We start from the raw sequence: 14,608 nt of genomic DNA, 5'->3' as shown, positions 1-14,608 counted from the left end.
TTCCTACCTACCTACCTACCTACCTACTTACTTACTTACTTACTTACTTACTTACTTACTTACTTGTTTATTTATTAAATTTGTATGCCGCCCCTCTCCGTAGACTCGGGGCAGCTCACAACAGTAATAGAAAAACAATGTACAATACAAATCTCATAATTAAAACTAAAAACCCATAATTTAAAAAACAAGCACACAACATACCATACATAAACAATATAGGCCTGGGGAAGTTATCTCAGTTCCCCCATGCCTGACGGCAGAGGTGGGTTTTAAGGAGTTTACGAAAGGCAAGGAGGGTGGGGGCAGTTCTAATCTCAGGGGGGAGCTGGTTCCAGAGGGTCGACTCTTTTAAGCATATGCTTTTCCAATTTCATAACTTTACCACTGAGAAAAAAGTTTATGAGCAAGGAAAGTATTGTTGTTTTATACAAAAAAAAATTGAAGCCAATTAGAGATGGCTTGAGAATGGAATGCATTCCCATGAACCTAAATAGCTTTACAAACCTCTTCAGGAAAAGGGAGTTAAAAGTTAGGCAATTCTGTATACCGGAAAAGTTACAATCTATTTCCAAAAACAATGACACTCCTTCCCAACACATACCAGATAACACACCCATTGACTCTGAGGAACAAGAAAAACTAAATCCAGCTGATAGTTATACACCATCACTTGGGATTATACAAAAACTTCCTTTTTGGCTATAAATCAAAATACAAATGAAGACACTCCTTTTAGAAGATGATGACTGCCCAAATAGACTTGGAAGTGTGTGTTTTGCCCAACGGAGAAAGTTTTCTGCTAGTCAAAGGCAACTAATCCTGCTTCCTGGTCCCACTTGATAGAACTGAACCTTCTATGCAGACAATCAAAATCAAAAGTTCCGTGTTACCTAATTTTTCATTAAAAATCAGGTAGAGTGGGAGATAAGCTTTACCCCTTGTTCTAATTATCTTGATTCCTGGTTATTCTCTACTGAAAGTTAGAAGAGATTTTGGATACTGACTATGGTAGTCCAACCCATTGCCCATTGGGATATATTGTGGCCCGCCAGCAGCCTGTGCAGCTGGCAGGTGATGCCGACAGCGCAGAGGCAGAAGTGGTGATGTGCCTGTGCCTGGTCAGCTGGTACACGAGTCGGACAGGGAGGAGGCTGGCGAGGACTCAGTGCCAGAGGCGGAGGTTCAGCCAAAGCCTTAAGAACCTCCAGCACCTCACAACAGTGACGAGGAAGAGGAGGAGGAAGGGCCTATTCTCCACGCATGGACACGGATGGTTCCTCAGGAGGAGGTCTCTTCGGGAGTAAGGCTTGGGGCTAATTGGCCACTCCCCTAGCCCATTTAAGAGATGACAAGGAAGGAAGCAATTTGCAGGAAACAACTTTGTTCATAATCTAGATGCTAATCGGCTCTTGTTCTCTCTCTTGGCATTTTTCCTACAAAGTTCTTCTGGGCATTTTGCTTATTGATATCTACAACTTGGCTCCTATCCATCCATCTATCTCTACCTCCCTCATCTCTCTCTCCTCCCCCTTCTTTCTGTGTATGCTGAGGAATGGTCGCCACCCTGGCTTCTCTCCTTCTGATGACCCCCTGACTGGCTGTGCCATATGGGGAGACTTCCCCAATGTGCAAAAGTGCACACGGAGGGTCTTTGGACGCGGCTTTTCTCCTGCCTTAAGGACCCGGCCACCGCCTTGCCGTCCCGTCCCCCCACAGCTCAGCCGAGCGGGGAGGGCATGACCTCCAGCCTGAAGCGACAGGAAGCAAAGGCTGCCTTATGTGCAAATGGGGCATGAAAGCAGGTACGGGACGGCTTCTCTCCTGCCCTAAGGATCCGGCCATCGACTTGCCCTGCTGCCCCGTCCCAACCTGGAGGAGGAGGAAGAGGGTCGCCAAAGCAAAGGCAGCCTTCACTTCCTGACGCTTCGGGACGGAACTTGCGCCCACCCCGTTCAGCCCAAAAGCTGTGCGGGGACGGGACGGGACACGGCAGAGAAACGGCCAGATCCTGAGGGCAGGAGAGAAGCTGCGTCCAAAGACCCTTCTTAAGTGAGCAGCCGCCCGCCACCCACCCTCCTAGCATGCCTTTGCTGTGGGTGGGGCTCGCTTGAGGATCACTCTGGGCATGAACACACACCCTGGCCCCGCCACAGCCAGCTAGGAAGTTGCGAGAGGGGAAGGAGGGTCACCCGAAGGGAAGCCTCAGCCGGGGGTGACTATGTTCCTCAACCAGCACCAGAGAATCAGGCATGTCTGCTTCTCCATTCACGCCGGTGCCTTTACTTTCTCAGGCCAGGGGAGGTAGCGCGAGCCCAGTCAGTGGTGGGACAGGGAGCCACAACAAGGGGGAGGCAAGGGGCTGCATTTGGCTCTAGAGCCATGGGTTGCTGACCCCTGGGATAGGAATTGACTACAATAGCTTGTTATCAAGGTTCTCTGTAAACCTCTGTGCAAAGGATAGTGTACTACCTCCTGGTCCATTACAGCAGTGTTTCCCAACCTTGGCAACTTGAATGCTGGCTGAGGAATTCTGGGAGTTGAAGTCCAGATATCTTCAAGTTGCCAAGGTTGGGAAACACTGCATTACAGAATATCACTTAGTGGTAAAACATCTTTCCAGGAGTTCAAGTGACACCTCCTTTCTTACAAGACAAGATAGAAAAACCTGCACATGGATTAGAGAACAAGCACAAGCATACAACACTATCAAGAGTCAAAAAATTACAATGAAAATGGGCTGGTCATATAGCAAGAAGAAATGAGGGCAGGTAGCTCAAGGCAATCATAGAATGGATCCCACCTGATAAAAAGCATCCACAAGAGACCCAAAACAAGATGGATCAAAGACATCAACAAGTATTGCTGACCCAATTGAAACATAAAAACATAGAAGACTGATGGCAGAAAAAGACCTCATGGTCCATCTAGTCTGCCCTTATACTATTTCCTGTATTTTATCTTAGGATGGATATATGTTTATCCCAGGCGGATTTACCAACCATGTCAGCTGGAAGTTTCTTCCAAGCATCTACTACTCTTTCAATCAAATAATATTTTCTCACTTTGCTTCTGATCTTTCCCCCAACTAACCTCAGATTGTGTCCCCTTGTGCTTGTGTTCACTTTCCTATTAAAAATACTTCCCTCCTGGACCTTATTTAACCCTTTAACATATTTAAATGTTTCGATCATGTCCCCCCTTTCCCTTCTGTCCTCCAGACTATACAGATTGAGTTCATTAAGTCTTTTCTGATAAGTTTTATGCTTAAAACCTTCCACTGTTTTTGTAGCTCGTCTTTGGACCCTTACAATTTTGTAAATACCTTTTTGTAGGTGAGGTCTGCAAAACTGGACACAGTATTCCAAATGTGGTCTCACCAGCGCTCTATACAGTGGGATCACAATCTCCCTCTTCCTGCTTGTTATATCTCTAGCTATGCAGCCAAGCATTCGACTTGCTTTCCCTACCACCTGACCGCACTGTTCACCCATTTTGAGGACTGTCAGGAATCACTACCCCTAAATCCTTCTCTTCTGTAGTTTTTGCTAACACAGAACTGCCAATACAATACTCCGATTGAGGATTCCTTTTCCCCAAGTGCATTATTTTACATTTGGAAACATTAAACTGCAGTTTCCATTGCTTTGATCACTATTGGCAAAAGAAAGCTCAGGGCTGTGTTGGTTGGAAACAGCAGAAGAGGCGTTCATCCTGCAATGGATAGATAATGGCTAAAAAGATTATGATGAATTACCCATTGTTTCCATTCCTGCCTTTTGGAATAAAAAAAAACAATTGTCCCCATATCCTCTACCTTCCTTCACTGGGACTGCTGAGAGGTAGGTTTAACGCCTTTCCCCCAACAAATGGCTTCACTCCCTTGATAAACCCCAGACTGAAATAATGGCCCACCCTGATACATAGCAAGAGTAACTTTTCAGGGGTTAAGCCTTTCTGATTCAAAAGGCTTCTCTTCATGGAGTAGGGCTCTTCATCTGGGGAGGGACAAAATTTTGAAATTCTTAAATAGAACTCTAGAACAGCAGGTTTTGGAATGAGCCTTGTTTACACCCTGCAATTAATACAGACAAGTCTTAACTCATTCATCCACTAATTATGCAACTCTGTGTTGGAAACTGAACACCTACTATGAAGTATTATTAGTGGATAAATTAGTGGGTAAACACATACTCTTTGTATTAAAAAAAAGTAAACAGCCCAGTATGACTGTCTCCTAAAAAAAATAATTATTCACAGAAGAGTCTTTGAAGCTTAACACCTATAGCTAAAAACTCCTTGAAAAAACGAGCGTGTGATGTATTCAATTGCACTATCCAACAAGATATTATTGTGCTGATTAAATGGACACACCTTTTGTTCATCTTACAAGCAAACTAACATTCTAATCTTTCTCATGAATTGCTAAATTCATCCCCTCCCAAATATATTAGAGTACTACAGATTTTGGTATTAGAGACATATCTTGGCCACAGACTCAAATTGTGACATAACTGATCAAAAAGACATACTATGTCCCCATACTATGAACAGAAACATTTCAAAGAAAATTTAATGTAACTATTAATCCTAATTACATGCAATCCTCACATAATGATGGCAACTGAGGTATTATGTGATCACCACTTGCAACCTCCTGATGGCTTCCCCGTTGACTTTAGCAAATCGAGATCTCAGAGGAGGTAGGATTACTACTCTACAAGTGTATTGATAGTACAGAACCTCCTTGCCAGATTACATCTTTCAGAGAGCTATTCCAATAAAATAAGCAAATTTTATATCAACATCAACAAAAAAGGACTGCATTGGCTGCCAATTGGTTTCTGGACACAATTCAAAGTGTTGGTTATGACCTATAAAGCCCTACATGGCATAGGACCAGATTATCTCCAAGACCGCCTTCTGCCGCAGGAATCCCAGCGTCCCTGGTTAGGTCCCACAGAGTTGGTCTCCTCAGGGTCCCATCAGCCAGACAATGCCAGCTGGCGTGGCCTAGGGGAAGAGCCTTCTCTGTGGGAGCCCTGGCCCTCTGGAATCAACTCCCCCCAGAGATTCGCACTGCCCCCACCCTCCTTGCCTTTGGTAAGAATTTGAAAACACATTTATGTCACCAGGCTTGGGGTCATTAGACCCCAGCCTCTGGCCCAATGAAATGTATTCGGTGTGATAGTATGTATGTGACTCTTTGATTTTAAATGTTTAGTTTTTAAGATAATTCTTAAATTCATTATTCTATTAATTGGCCTAAAAATGTTTTATTTATTGTATCTTTTTACCAAAATGTTGTAAGCCGCCCCGAGTCCACGCAGAGGGGAGGCATATAAATCCAATTAATAAATAAAGTAATAAATAAAAAGTTAAATGTCTTCCCTGAGACACTCTTTTTACAGAATGCATGGAATGTATCAGTTGGAAAAAAGTTCATCTACTAGTTCACAATACTCTTTGATCTTTCTCACCTGGGTTATCAAATCACTTTTCCCAGGTCTCTATGTATTTGGTTTTCCCTATTGGAAATGCAAACCTCCACACTTTGCATAGATGAAAGTGGACTGGCCATAATGTTCAAACATTTATAAGGTCAATTTGAATTGTGATTTTGTCCTTTAAGGCATTGGCCAATTTTGCTACATTGGTGTTATTTAACAAATTTTACAAACCTCTCTTCCACTCCAATATTACTAACCTAAATGCCATGAGGGGGGGGGGGGGATCCCACTATCAGTTGTGACAAGATTACTGAGTATAGTAATAAATTTACTGCACATCAGCTAAAACTCCTCAACAAACACACCTCAGCCCTCCTACCTTCCAAGAATATTAAAACCACAGACTCTGTGGGCAGTACAGCCAGCTGTTAAGTAATGTAAAACACGACAAGTTGCAACACTCGGTCAAGTGTTTTTGGGGCAGTTCATCTTGGCTTTGCTCTCTTACATCAGACTTCGAGTACCTGTCCTGTTCATTGAGTACATCAAGCATCAGCAATGTACACATGGTTACTGAACACAAAACCAGAAAGTACTCCATTTATTGTGCTGAGGACCCTACGGCCTAATTCAAATTCATGGGTCAGGGTTCTATAAACGTGATGATAAAGGAAATGGAGCCCCTCCCTTATGATACCAGCTTGCAAAGCCTTGGTCTCTTCAGCCTTGAAAGACGGCGTTTAAGGGGTGACTTGATCGAAGGGTATAAAATCATGCATGGGATACAAGAGGTGGATAGAGAAAATTTCTTTTCTCTATCACACAATACTAGGACGAGGGGGCACTCCCTAAAGCTCATAGGTAAGAAAGTGAGGACAAATCAAGGGAAATATTTCTTCACCCAAAGTGTCGTTGGTTGATGGAATTCCCTTCCAGAAGAGATCGTGACAGCTGTCAGCCTGGATAGCTTCAAGGAAGGATTAGACAGATTCATGGATGCCAAGTGTATCAGTGGTTATTGAAAGGGATGTCCAGGCAGGATTCCCTTGAGTACCATTTGTTGGGGGTTAAGGGAAAGGGAGGGTCTTGCCTTCTCTTTCTGCTCAAGATCCCCATGGACAACTGGTGGGCCACTGTGTGACACAGAATGCTGGACTTGATGGGCTTTGGCCTGATTCAGCAGGGCTCTTCTTAGGTTCTTATGATCAGTGTTCATATTCTGCTGTATCGCACAAGGCAACTTACAACAGTTCTTTGGTATTGTTAAGGAGAAGATGCAACATTCACATCCCTATGGCACCCCGAGATGGAGGCAGCAGCCCTAAGCAGGGGAAGTCCAGGGGTGGGCGAATGCAAAACAGACAGGCTGGGAAAGCTGCAAGTTTGACAACGGCACCCCCCAGAGCCAGTCGGATCCCTCCCAGTGGAAAAAGCTCCTGCACCAAGAGACCCGCTCGGAGGGGAAAGGCCCCAAGACACCACCACCCCCGGACTCCCCTTTTCCACCAGACAGAATTCAGAGCGGAAAATCCAGCCTTGGCCGGACCACTCGAGGGAGGAAAGCGGCTGAGCGGCTCAGTCCAAAGTCCAGCAACGGCAGAAACGCAACTTCGGGCTGTAGCGAAACCTCCCCGCCGGGACGAAGAGGCGCTGGCGGAGGAGAGCAGAAGACAGCCGGCTTCCCCCGCCTCACATCCCCGGCATGTGGGGGGGGGGGGGATGGGGGGGAGGAGCCGCTCGGCCGTCCCTTCGGAAGCCGGCATCCGTTTCGCGGGCAAAACTCCCCCAGACCGCCCGGCAGCGTCCCTGCCGCCCTGAGAGGCGCTTTCCCGGGCCGCAGACGGAGGGGCCGCTCGCAGGCGGGAAAGGCCGGGCACAGCGAGGGAGGGAGGGGGGCCTTGCCGCCGCCGGGCTCTCTCCGAGTCGGCTGAAGAAGAGGGCTCGCCACCTTTTCCCCGCCTCCCCTCGGCCGCCGCCCGGAGCCCTTGGCGCCAACCCGGCCGGGCTTTGGCGAGCGGGGCGGCCTGGCCTTGGGCTGAGCGGAGGCGCCGCTTCCCGGCAGCCCCGGACAGAGAGGAGACCCCCCCCACACACACACCGGGCTGAGCCCCCGCCCGCGCCGCTCCAGAGAACGGCCCCCGCCCGCGCTGCCCCGCTCACCCCTCCGAGGCCGCTCCCGGCAGGCGGCGCCTCCGGCTTCCTTAGACGCGACTTGAGGCTCTTCATGGTGCCCCTGCCGCCGCCGCCGCCCGCCGGGACGGAGTTCCCCAACTTCCCTCAGCCGCGCGGGAGGAACGCAGGCGCCGCGTCAGGCAGCCTGGCCCAATCAGGCCGCGAGGGGGGCGGGACTTCCATGGCTGGCCTCCGGGCGGAGCGGCTGCCCCTCCCCCCCGCAGGGCTGGAAAGCGCCTCAGGGAGCGCGTAGGAGGGCCCGGAAGCCCCGCCCCAGACCGACTGAGCGCCGGAAGCCTCACCGGTCTCCAAGCCGGAGGCCCGCAGGGTCAGGAACAGGGAAGCGGCGGGCGGCGGGGTGTGTGTGCATGTTTCGGAGCAGCCCTCGTGCCGCCCACCTCTCCGAAGAAGCTGAGAGCGAGCGCCACCTGCCCCCCCAGAGGAGGCCGCAGGAAACTCCCCCGGGCGGGTGTGGCGGGAGTCCAGGGGGACCGGCCAGTTTGCAGAATGGTGGCAGGATGGTTGGAGCCACGATGGGGGCCCCCTCATTCACCCAGCCTTCCAGCAATCGAGCTGGAGCCGCTTCCTCCCCCTCCATCCAAAGCCCGCAGAGGCGAGGCGGAACATCGATGGACATCCCAGGACCAGCCTGGGGCGGGGGTGACATGGCGCCCACGGAGGGAGCGGGTGAAGAGCGTGCCAAGCCCCGAGACACCCTCCTGCGGGGACCCCTTCTCTCTTCTCCGGGCACCGCCTGGAACTGACTCCAAAGGAGGACCGGCACCGCACCTCTAGCCCCTCACTCCCGAGCATGGCCCGGGAAGAGCCGGGATAGAGGTGCCAACCCAGCTCCTGCAGCAGGTCAATGCTGCCTGCGGCTCATATCAGACTTGATGCCCGACCAAAGGGCTCCGAGTAATTGCTTCCTCCGGGGTCTCTGAAATGGCAGTGCAACCATCTTTTCAACATCCTCGAGTTTCGACTACTGCAACGCTCTCTACATGGGGCTGCCTTTGAAAAGTGTTCGGAAACTTCAGATCGTGCAGAATGCGGCTGCGAGAGCAATCATGGGCCTCCCCAGACATGCCCATGTCTCATCAACACTCCGTGGCCTGCACTGGTTGCCAATCAGTTTCCGGTCACAATTCAAAGTGTTGGTTCTGACCTATAAAGCCCTACATGGCATCGGACCAGAATACCTTCAGGATCGCTTTCTGCCGCACAAATCCCAGCGACCTGTTAGGTCCCACAGAGTTGGCCTTCTCCGGGTCCCGTCGACTAAGCAATGCCGTCTGGCGGGACCAAGGGGAAGAGCCTTCACTGTGGCGGCCCCGGCTCTCTGGAATCACCTCCCCCTGGAGATTAGAACTGCCCCTAGTTCTTACTCCTTGCCTTTCGCAAGCTCCTAAAAACCCACCTATGTCGCCAGGTTTGGGGAAGCTGATATTCTCCGTAGCTACTATGATTTATGTATGGTTTGCTTGGGTTCTGTGATTAATTTTTATGATCAGGGTTTTAATCTGTTTTTTAATATTGGATTTGTACATTGTGTATTGTGTTGTGAGCCGCCCCGAGTCTTTGGAGAGGGGCGGCATACAAATCTAATAAATTATTATTAATTATTATTATTATCCTTCCCTAAAAAGGAAAAATTGGAGACGGGACAAACATTCTCTAATATGGTGGGTCTAATAATGCCTTGTTGCGGAGGGGGTAAATCACCCGCTGCTTAACCGATGGTTTCATCCCCCTCTGCATTCACATAAATTTCATGTTTGGATCAGTGGTTGGCATCTGCATGTTTCAGCGGAAGCCTGCATAAAAATCTTAATTGCGCATGAGAAAAAAAAATCACAGACTTACCCACAATTGAACTGAACAACTTGCTATGTACACAAAGACTTCCCTACAATTGAACCAAACATTTTGCTAAATATACAAAATAAAATACAACAAAACCAAAACAGAACAAAGAATAGGATGTACCCAGTATAGAAATCATACCATTAGGTTGCAAAATCACAATAGTCAACAGAATGATTGACAATGTCTTATATGTTAAAGTTAAAAATACGGATAAAGAAAAAGAGAAATACAAACGGACACAAATAAGTCTTTAGTAGAAAAATGAAGCATAAATCACAATCATATATGCATTTAAAAGGCTACAAATGTAAGATAGTATTGTAGATTCTTTGATCTTTTTCTCTTTGCTTCTTTATATGTATTATATGTTTTTATATATGTAAGTTTCCCCCCTTTTTAAATGTATATATTTAATAAAGATTTTTTTAAAAATAAATAAAAATCTTCATTGGTCATGAGTGCCATGGAAACCCATTCCATCATTTTTACCTCTGGCTGTGCTGGACCAATGTGCCAAAGCTCTGGTTTTATTATGCTTTTGATTAAAACTTAATAACATCTGCTAGAGTCATTTTTGATCCATAGAGATAAGTTTTTTATAGTGACTTAGATAATTCAATCTAAAAATCATCAGATCTATGCCAATATAGGAGGACTGGTGTCAAGACTGATTCACACTTGTATCTATATTCTTCCTTCATTCATAGCTTGGTGTGTGTTCAGCCGGCTTATGACACAAGCCTTCAATTAAAGGGAAATATAGCCAAAGCAGGCAGACACACACACACACACACACACACACGAGAGAGATAATGCAAACAAAAGAGCAGCAAAACTCCCTTTTTAAGTTCAAAGGGATTTTTTGTGCAAAGCACACTTGAATACAGTAAGATAACGAAGGCAAGAAAGAAATCCAGGCAATAAACCAATAACTATGAAATTCGTCACAGCTACTGTTTTTCAGACATTGTAAAACTCAATGATTTATATCCCAAAGTCCAGAAATCCAAACAGAGTCCTGAGCAAATCGTGAAACAGCAAGTCACGGTCCAAACAAATATGATCAGATAATCTTCCTCACTGCAAGGCCGGCACGATGCGAATTTAACAGCAGCCCTAATTACTTGAACGCCACCCAAACACAGGTGGACTCAGTTATCTTCTGTAATACTTTTGAAGCTGTTCTCTCCTATGCATAGTTCTACACATGCGTGGGTCTATCATTATTTCCTCATCCGAATCTAACGACGATAAGGAGGATTGGCTTCTTCCTGGGCTGTCTACCAAGCCCCCCCCCCTCATCCATCACACTGACACTTCCTTCTTCAGAGGATAATTCACTGGCTGACTCTGTCGGCAGCAAAACAGGCCTGTGACATTTGGATGTTTCCCCCACATCCCCCTCCACAGTCCTTGGGGCAGGAGCTGGGCCAGAGCTAACCACAACAGAAGCCGGGGTGGCGCAGCAGGTAGAGTGCTGTACTGCAGGCCACTGAAGCTGACTGTAGATCTGAAGGTCAACTGTTCAAATCTCATTGCCGGCTCAAGGTTGACTCAGCCTTCCATCCATATACAATGGGCAGAAGCATTACGAACCAGTAGTGATAGGATTTAGAACCCACTATTGAGATATATATCTGGACTACCATTCTCCCACCCTTGGATTCCAGCTATGGGTTGCTACTAGTACCGTGTTTCCCCGAAAGTAAGACAGTGTCTTACTTTCCTTTTATCCCCAAAAGCCCCACTATGTCTTACTTTCGGGGTATGTCTTATATTGGAAAAAAATTGTCGAATTTTTTGTTTTAACCATAAAATTAACATTTAGACGTGGTGACGTATGGAGGGGGGGCGGCGCGGAAGTGGGCAGGAGGCGGCGCTCATTTGGATCAGACGGAGGCGGCAGACGCGGTGACGTATGGAGGGGGCGGCGCGGAAGTGGGCAGGAGGCGGCGCTCATTTGGATCAGACGGAGGCGGCAGACGTGACGTATGGAGGGGGCGGGGCGGAAGTGGGCAGGAGGCGGCGCTCATTAAGATCAGAGGGAGGTGTCAGACGCGGCGACGTATGGAGAGGGGGACGGTGCGGACGTGGGCAGGAGGCGGCACGCAGCTAGATGAGAGGGAGGCGGCAATACCCCTGTGTTTCCCCGAAAGTAAGACATATGTCTTACTTTCGGGGTACAGCTTATATTAGCCGACCCCCCTGAAACCCCTGATATGTCTTACAATCGGGGGTGTCTTACTATCGGGGAAACAGGGTATATATATATATATATACTAGTAGCAACCCATAGCTGGAATCCAAGGGTGGGAGAATGGTAGTCCAGCATTTGTTGGCTTCCAGAGACATTGCTGACATCTCAAGGACACATCGAGCAGCAGATGTCCGTCAGAACCCTGACAGTAAAGTCAACTCTCTTTATTAATCAAGATTACCAGGCTTCCTGAATCCCAGGGTCTCCAACCACTCCCCGATATCTGGGGTGCTTGGAGAAAAACTCAGGTAACCATGGAAGAGAGCCTCCTACAAGCCACCCAAAAGGAGGCAGAGATTACCTCCAATCAGGCAACCCAAGGACCCAGCAGCCCGATTGCAACTGGAGTGTAGCTTCCCCCAGATACCAAAGTTGAGACATCTGTCCCAGTGGCCAAAACAAGAAGGGATGAGTATCAGCTAAGGTTGAGTTCCCCCACCCCAATGCCCACAAAAAGGGAAGGCCCCTGAATGAACAGGGAAGTATGGATTGGATGTAGGACTGGGCACAAGCCAGGCTCCCAAAGTCCCTGATGGAGCCCCTGGGGAGTTCCATAGAGCAGCCGAGGGAGAAATTTGACTGAGCTACCATTTGCGACGAGGGACTGTCATACCAGCCAAAAGAGAGGGTAGGGACAGCTGATCCTTTTGAAGTAAGGAGATGTGTTTTTCCCCACTTTCTTTTAGTGATATTAAATAAGTGAATATTAATTAATTAAATAAATAACATGATAGCAATAGATAGAATGTAATACAGTAGTTTAAAAATAATATAAACACAGAGTATTTTTGCAATATCGCAAATATTAAAGTAGTATCTTTTTATATTGTATTACTAGTTTAAGTATTTTATATTTTATAGATAAGAAAATAAATTAAAGTTATATAAACTATAACGTATAAACAACAGAGCTAAATTTAATAAGAATATAGAGTGTGAGTGTTATATTTCTGAATCGATCTGATTATAGTTAGGGGTGGTTTTTTTGTATTAGTTAGACTTCTATGATAAGCGGAGCAATGGTAGCTCCTTGAATGTTGAATGTTGTCTGTCTTTGTCTAATGAAAAATAATAAAAAATATTTTTTTTAAAATGAAGTAGACTGGAACACAGTCCCCCCTTCTTCACCTGTCAAAAGAATGAGCCCAAGACTCCAGCCAGTGCCTTTTCCACGCAGCAGACGGGCAATCCAAGACAGACAGCCCCCTCCCTCTCTTCAAACTAGAGCTGAGGAAGTGGCCAGCCACATCAAACGCAAGCTCACAAGGGCAACACAAAGAGGAAAAAGTGCTGAACAAACTGTCCCGCTTCCAGGAAAAATTTGATGGAGTCTCAGACCAGCTAGCTTTATTCCTTGCCTCAGCTCGGATGCTCTGGACACTTCTACCCACCCCTTAAAACCACGATAAATGCCACCATTGAAGAGCTAGAGGGAGAAGCAAGGGAGTGGCTAGCAGCCCTCCACAAGAGGAGAGTCCCCCCAACTGCAAGACATAGATGACTTCCTACAACTGCTAGAAACCAGACTTGAGGAGGTGAAGAAGGACCCGTCTGCAGAAAATGAGCTCAGAAACTTAAGGCAGAGGAGGTGACCCATCAAAGTTACAAAACTTTCGCCAGACCCATCCTCGAATACAGCTCACCTGTCTGGAACCCACACCGAATTTCGGACATCAACACCCTAGAAAATGTCCAACGATACTTCACCAGAAGAGCCCTTCACTCCACCACTCGAAACAGAATATCCTACGAAACTAGACTTACAATCCTGGGTCTAGAAAACTTAGAACTACGACGCCTTAAACATGATATAAGTATTGCCCACAAGATCATATGCTGCAACATCCTGCCTGTCAATGACTACTTCAGCTTCAACCGCAATAACACAAGAGCACGCAACAGGTTCAAACTTAATATCAACCGCTCCAAATGTGACTGTAAAAAATATGACTTTAGCAAACGAGTTGATGAAGCATGGAACTCATTACCAGACTCCGTGGTGTCAACCCCCAACATTTTTCTCTTAGACTTTCCATGGTTGACCTCACCAGATTCCTTAGAGGTCAGTAAGGGTTGAGGTCAGTAAGGGTCGAGCATAAGTGCACTAGTGTGCCTTCCGTCCCCTGTCCAATTGTCTCTCCTATATTTTATATATCTTTTCTCCCATCCATTTATCCTTCCTCTACTCTTCATTGATGTATTCTATTCTCATATCTCTTCTTCTATCCCTTCCCTGATATTTACTACTACGTGTTTTTATTCTCTTTAACTTTCCATTTGTATTGGACAAAATAAATAAATAAATAAAATAAAACATCTTTGAATTCAGGAGAGTCATAGGTTAGCTATCCCCTTTACCAGAGCAGCTGTAGGTGTACTTTTTCAGAACACGCCTGGACAAGCAAATTGCTCAGGTAATTGCCTATCGGACATCCCAAATCACCTTTCTGGATGGTTACAAGTAGCCCTAAAAGTCGACAGCGGATAGTGCGCCAATGACATGAGAAAACAACCGGATACCAAAGAGAAAGTTCAACCTGACTAGGGACCACCCAGCCGATAGGGAACCACACCACCACAGCTGCCCAAAATCCAGCCCTCTCATGAAATCCTCCAAAATATCTATCTATCTATCTATCTATCTATCTATCTATCTATCTATCTATCTATCTATCTATCTATCTATCTATCTATCTATCTATCTATCTACCTACCTACCCCAATTGCTACAGGTGTGGGGCGATGAGCTACATGATATTAGCCCCAAAACCAAGACCCGAGCCACCCACAGGCATGACCAAAACACGGCCCCAAGCATGCCACCAACATGTCCCAGAAGGCCCTCCAGGCTGCAGAGGTCTCT

At 46.9% G+C, this 14,608-nt stretch overlaps 1 protein-coding gene across 3 annotated transcripts in view; it reads right to left on the bottom strand.

Annotated features, from left to right (window-relative positions):
* UACA (uveal autoantigen with coiled-coil domains and ankyrin repeats) overlaps positions 1 to 7,736 on the bottom strand; it is a 47,930-nt gene extending 40,194 nt beyond the window's left edge. For all 3 annotated transcript variants that reach the window (XM_070762905.1, XM_070762906.1, XM_070762907.1), the window contains exon 1: positions 7,611 to 7,736. In XM_070762905.1, the coding sequence (XP_070619006.1) occupies positions 7,611 to 7,676 (66 nt within the window). In that variant the 5' untranslated portion in view covers positions 7,677 to 7,736. The remainder of the gene's footprint in view (positions 1 to 7,610) is intronic.
* Between the last annotated feature and the right edge of the window lie 6,872 nt (positions 7,737 to 14,608).

Source organism: Erythrolamprus reginae, chromosome 10 (assembly GCF_031021105.1).
Source record: "Erythrolamprus reginae isolate rEryReg1 chromosome 10, rEryReg1.hap1, whole genome shotgun sequence".
NCBI classification, from domain to species: domain Eukaryota; kingdom Metazoa; phylum Chordata; class Lepidosauria; order Squamata; family Dipsadidae; genus Erythrolamprus; species Erythrolamprus reginae.
Note: the sequence above shows the minus strand (reverse complement) of the source record. Positions and strands in the feature narration are given on the sequence as shown.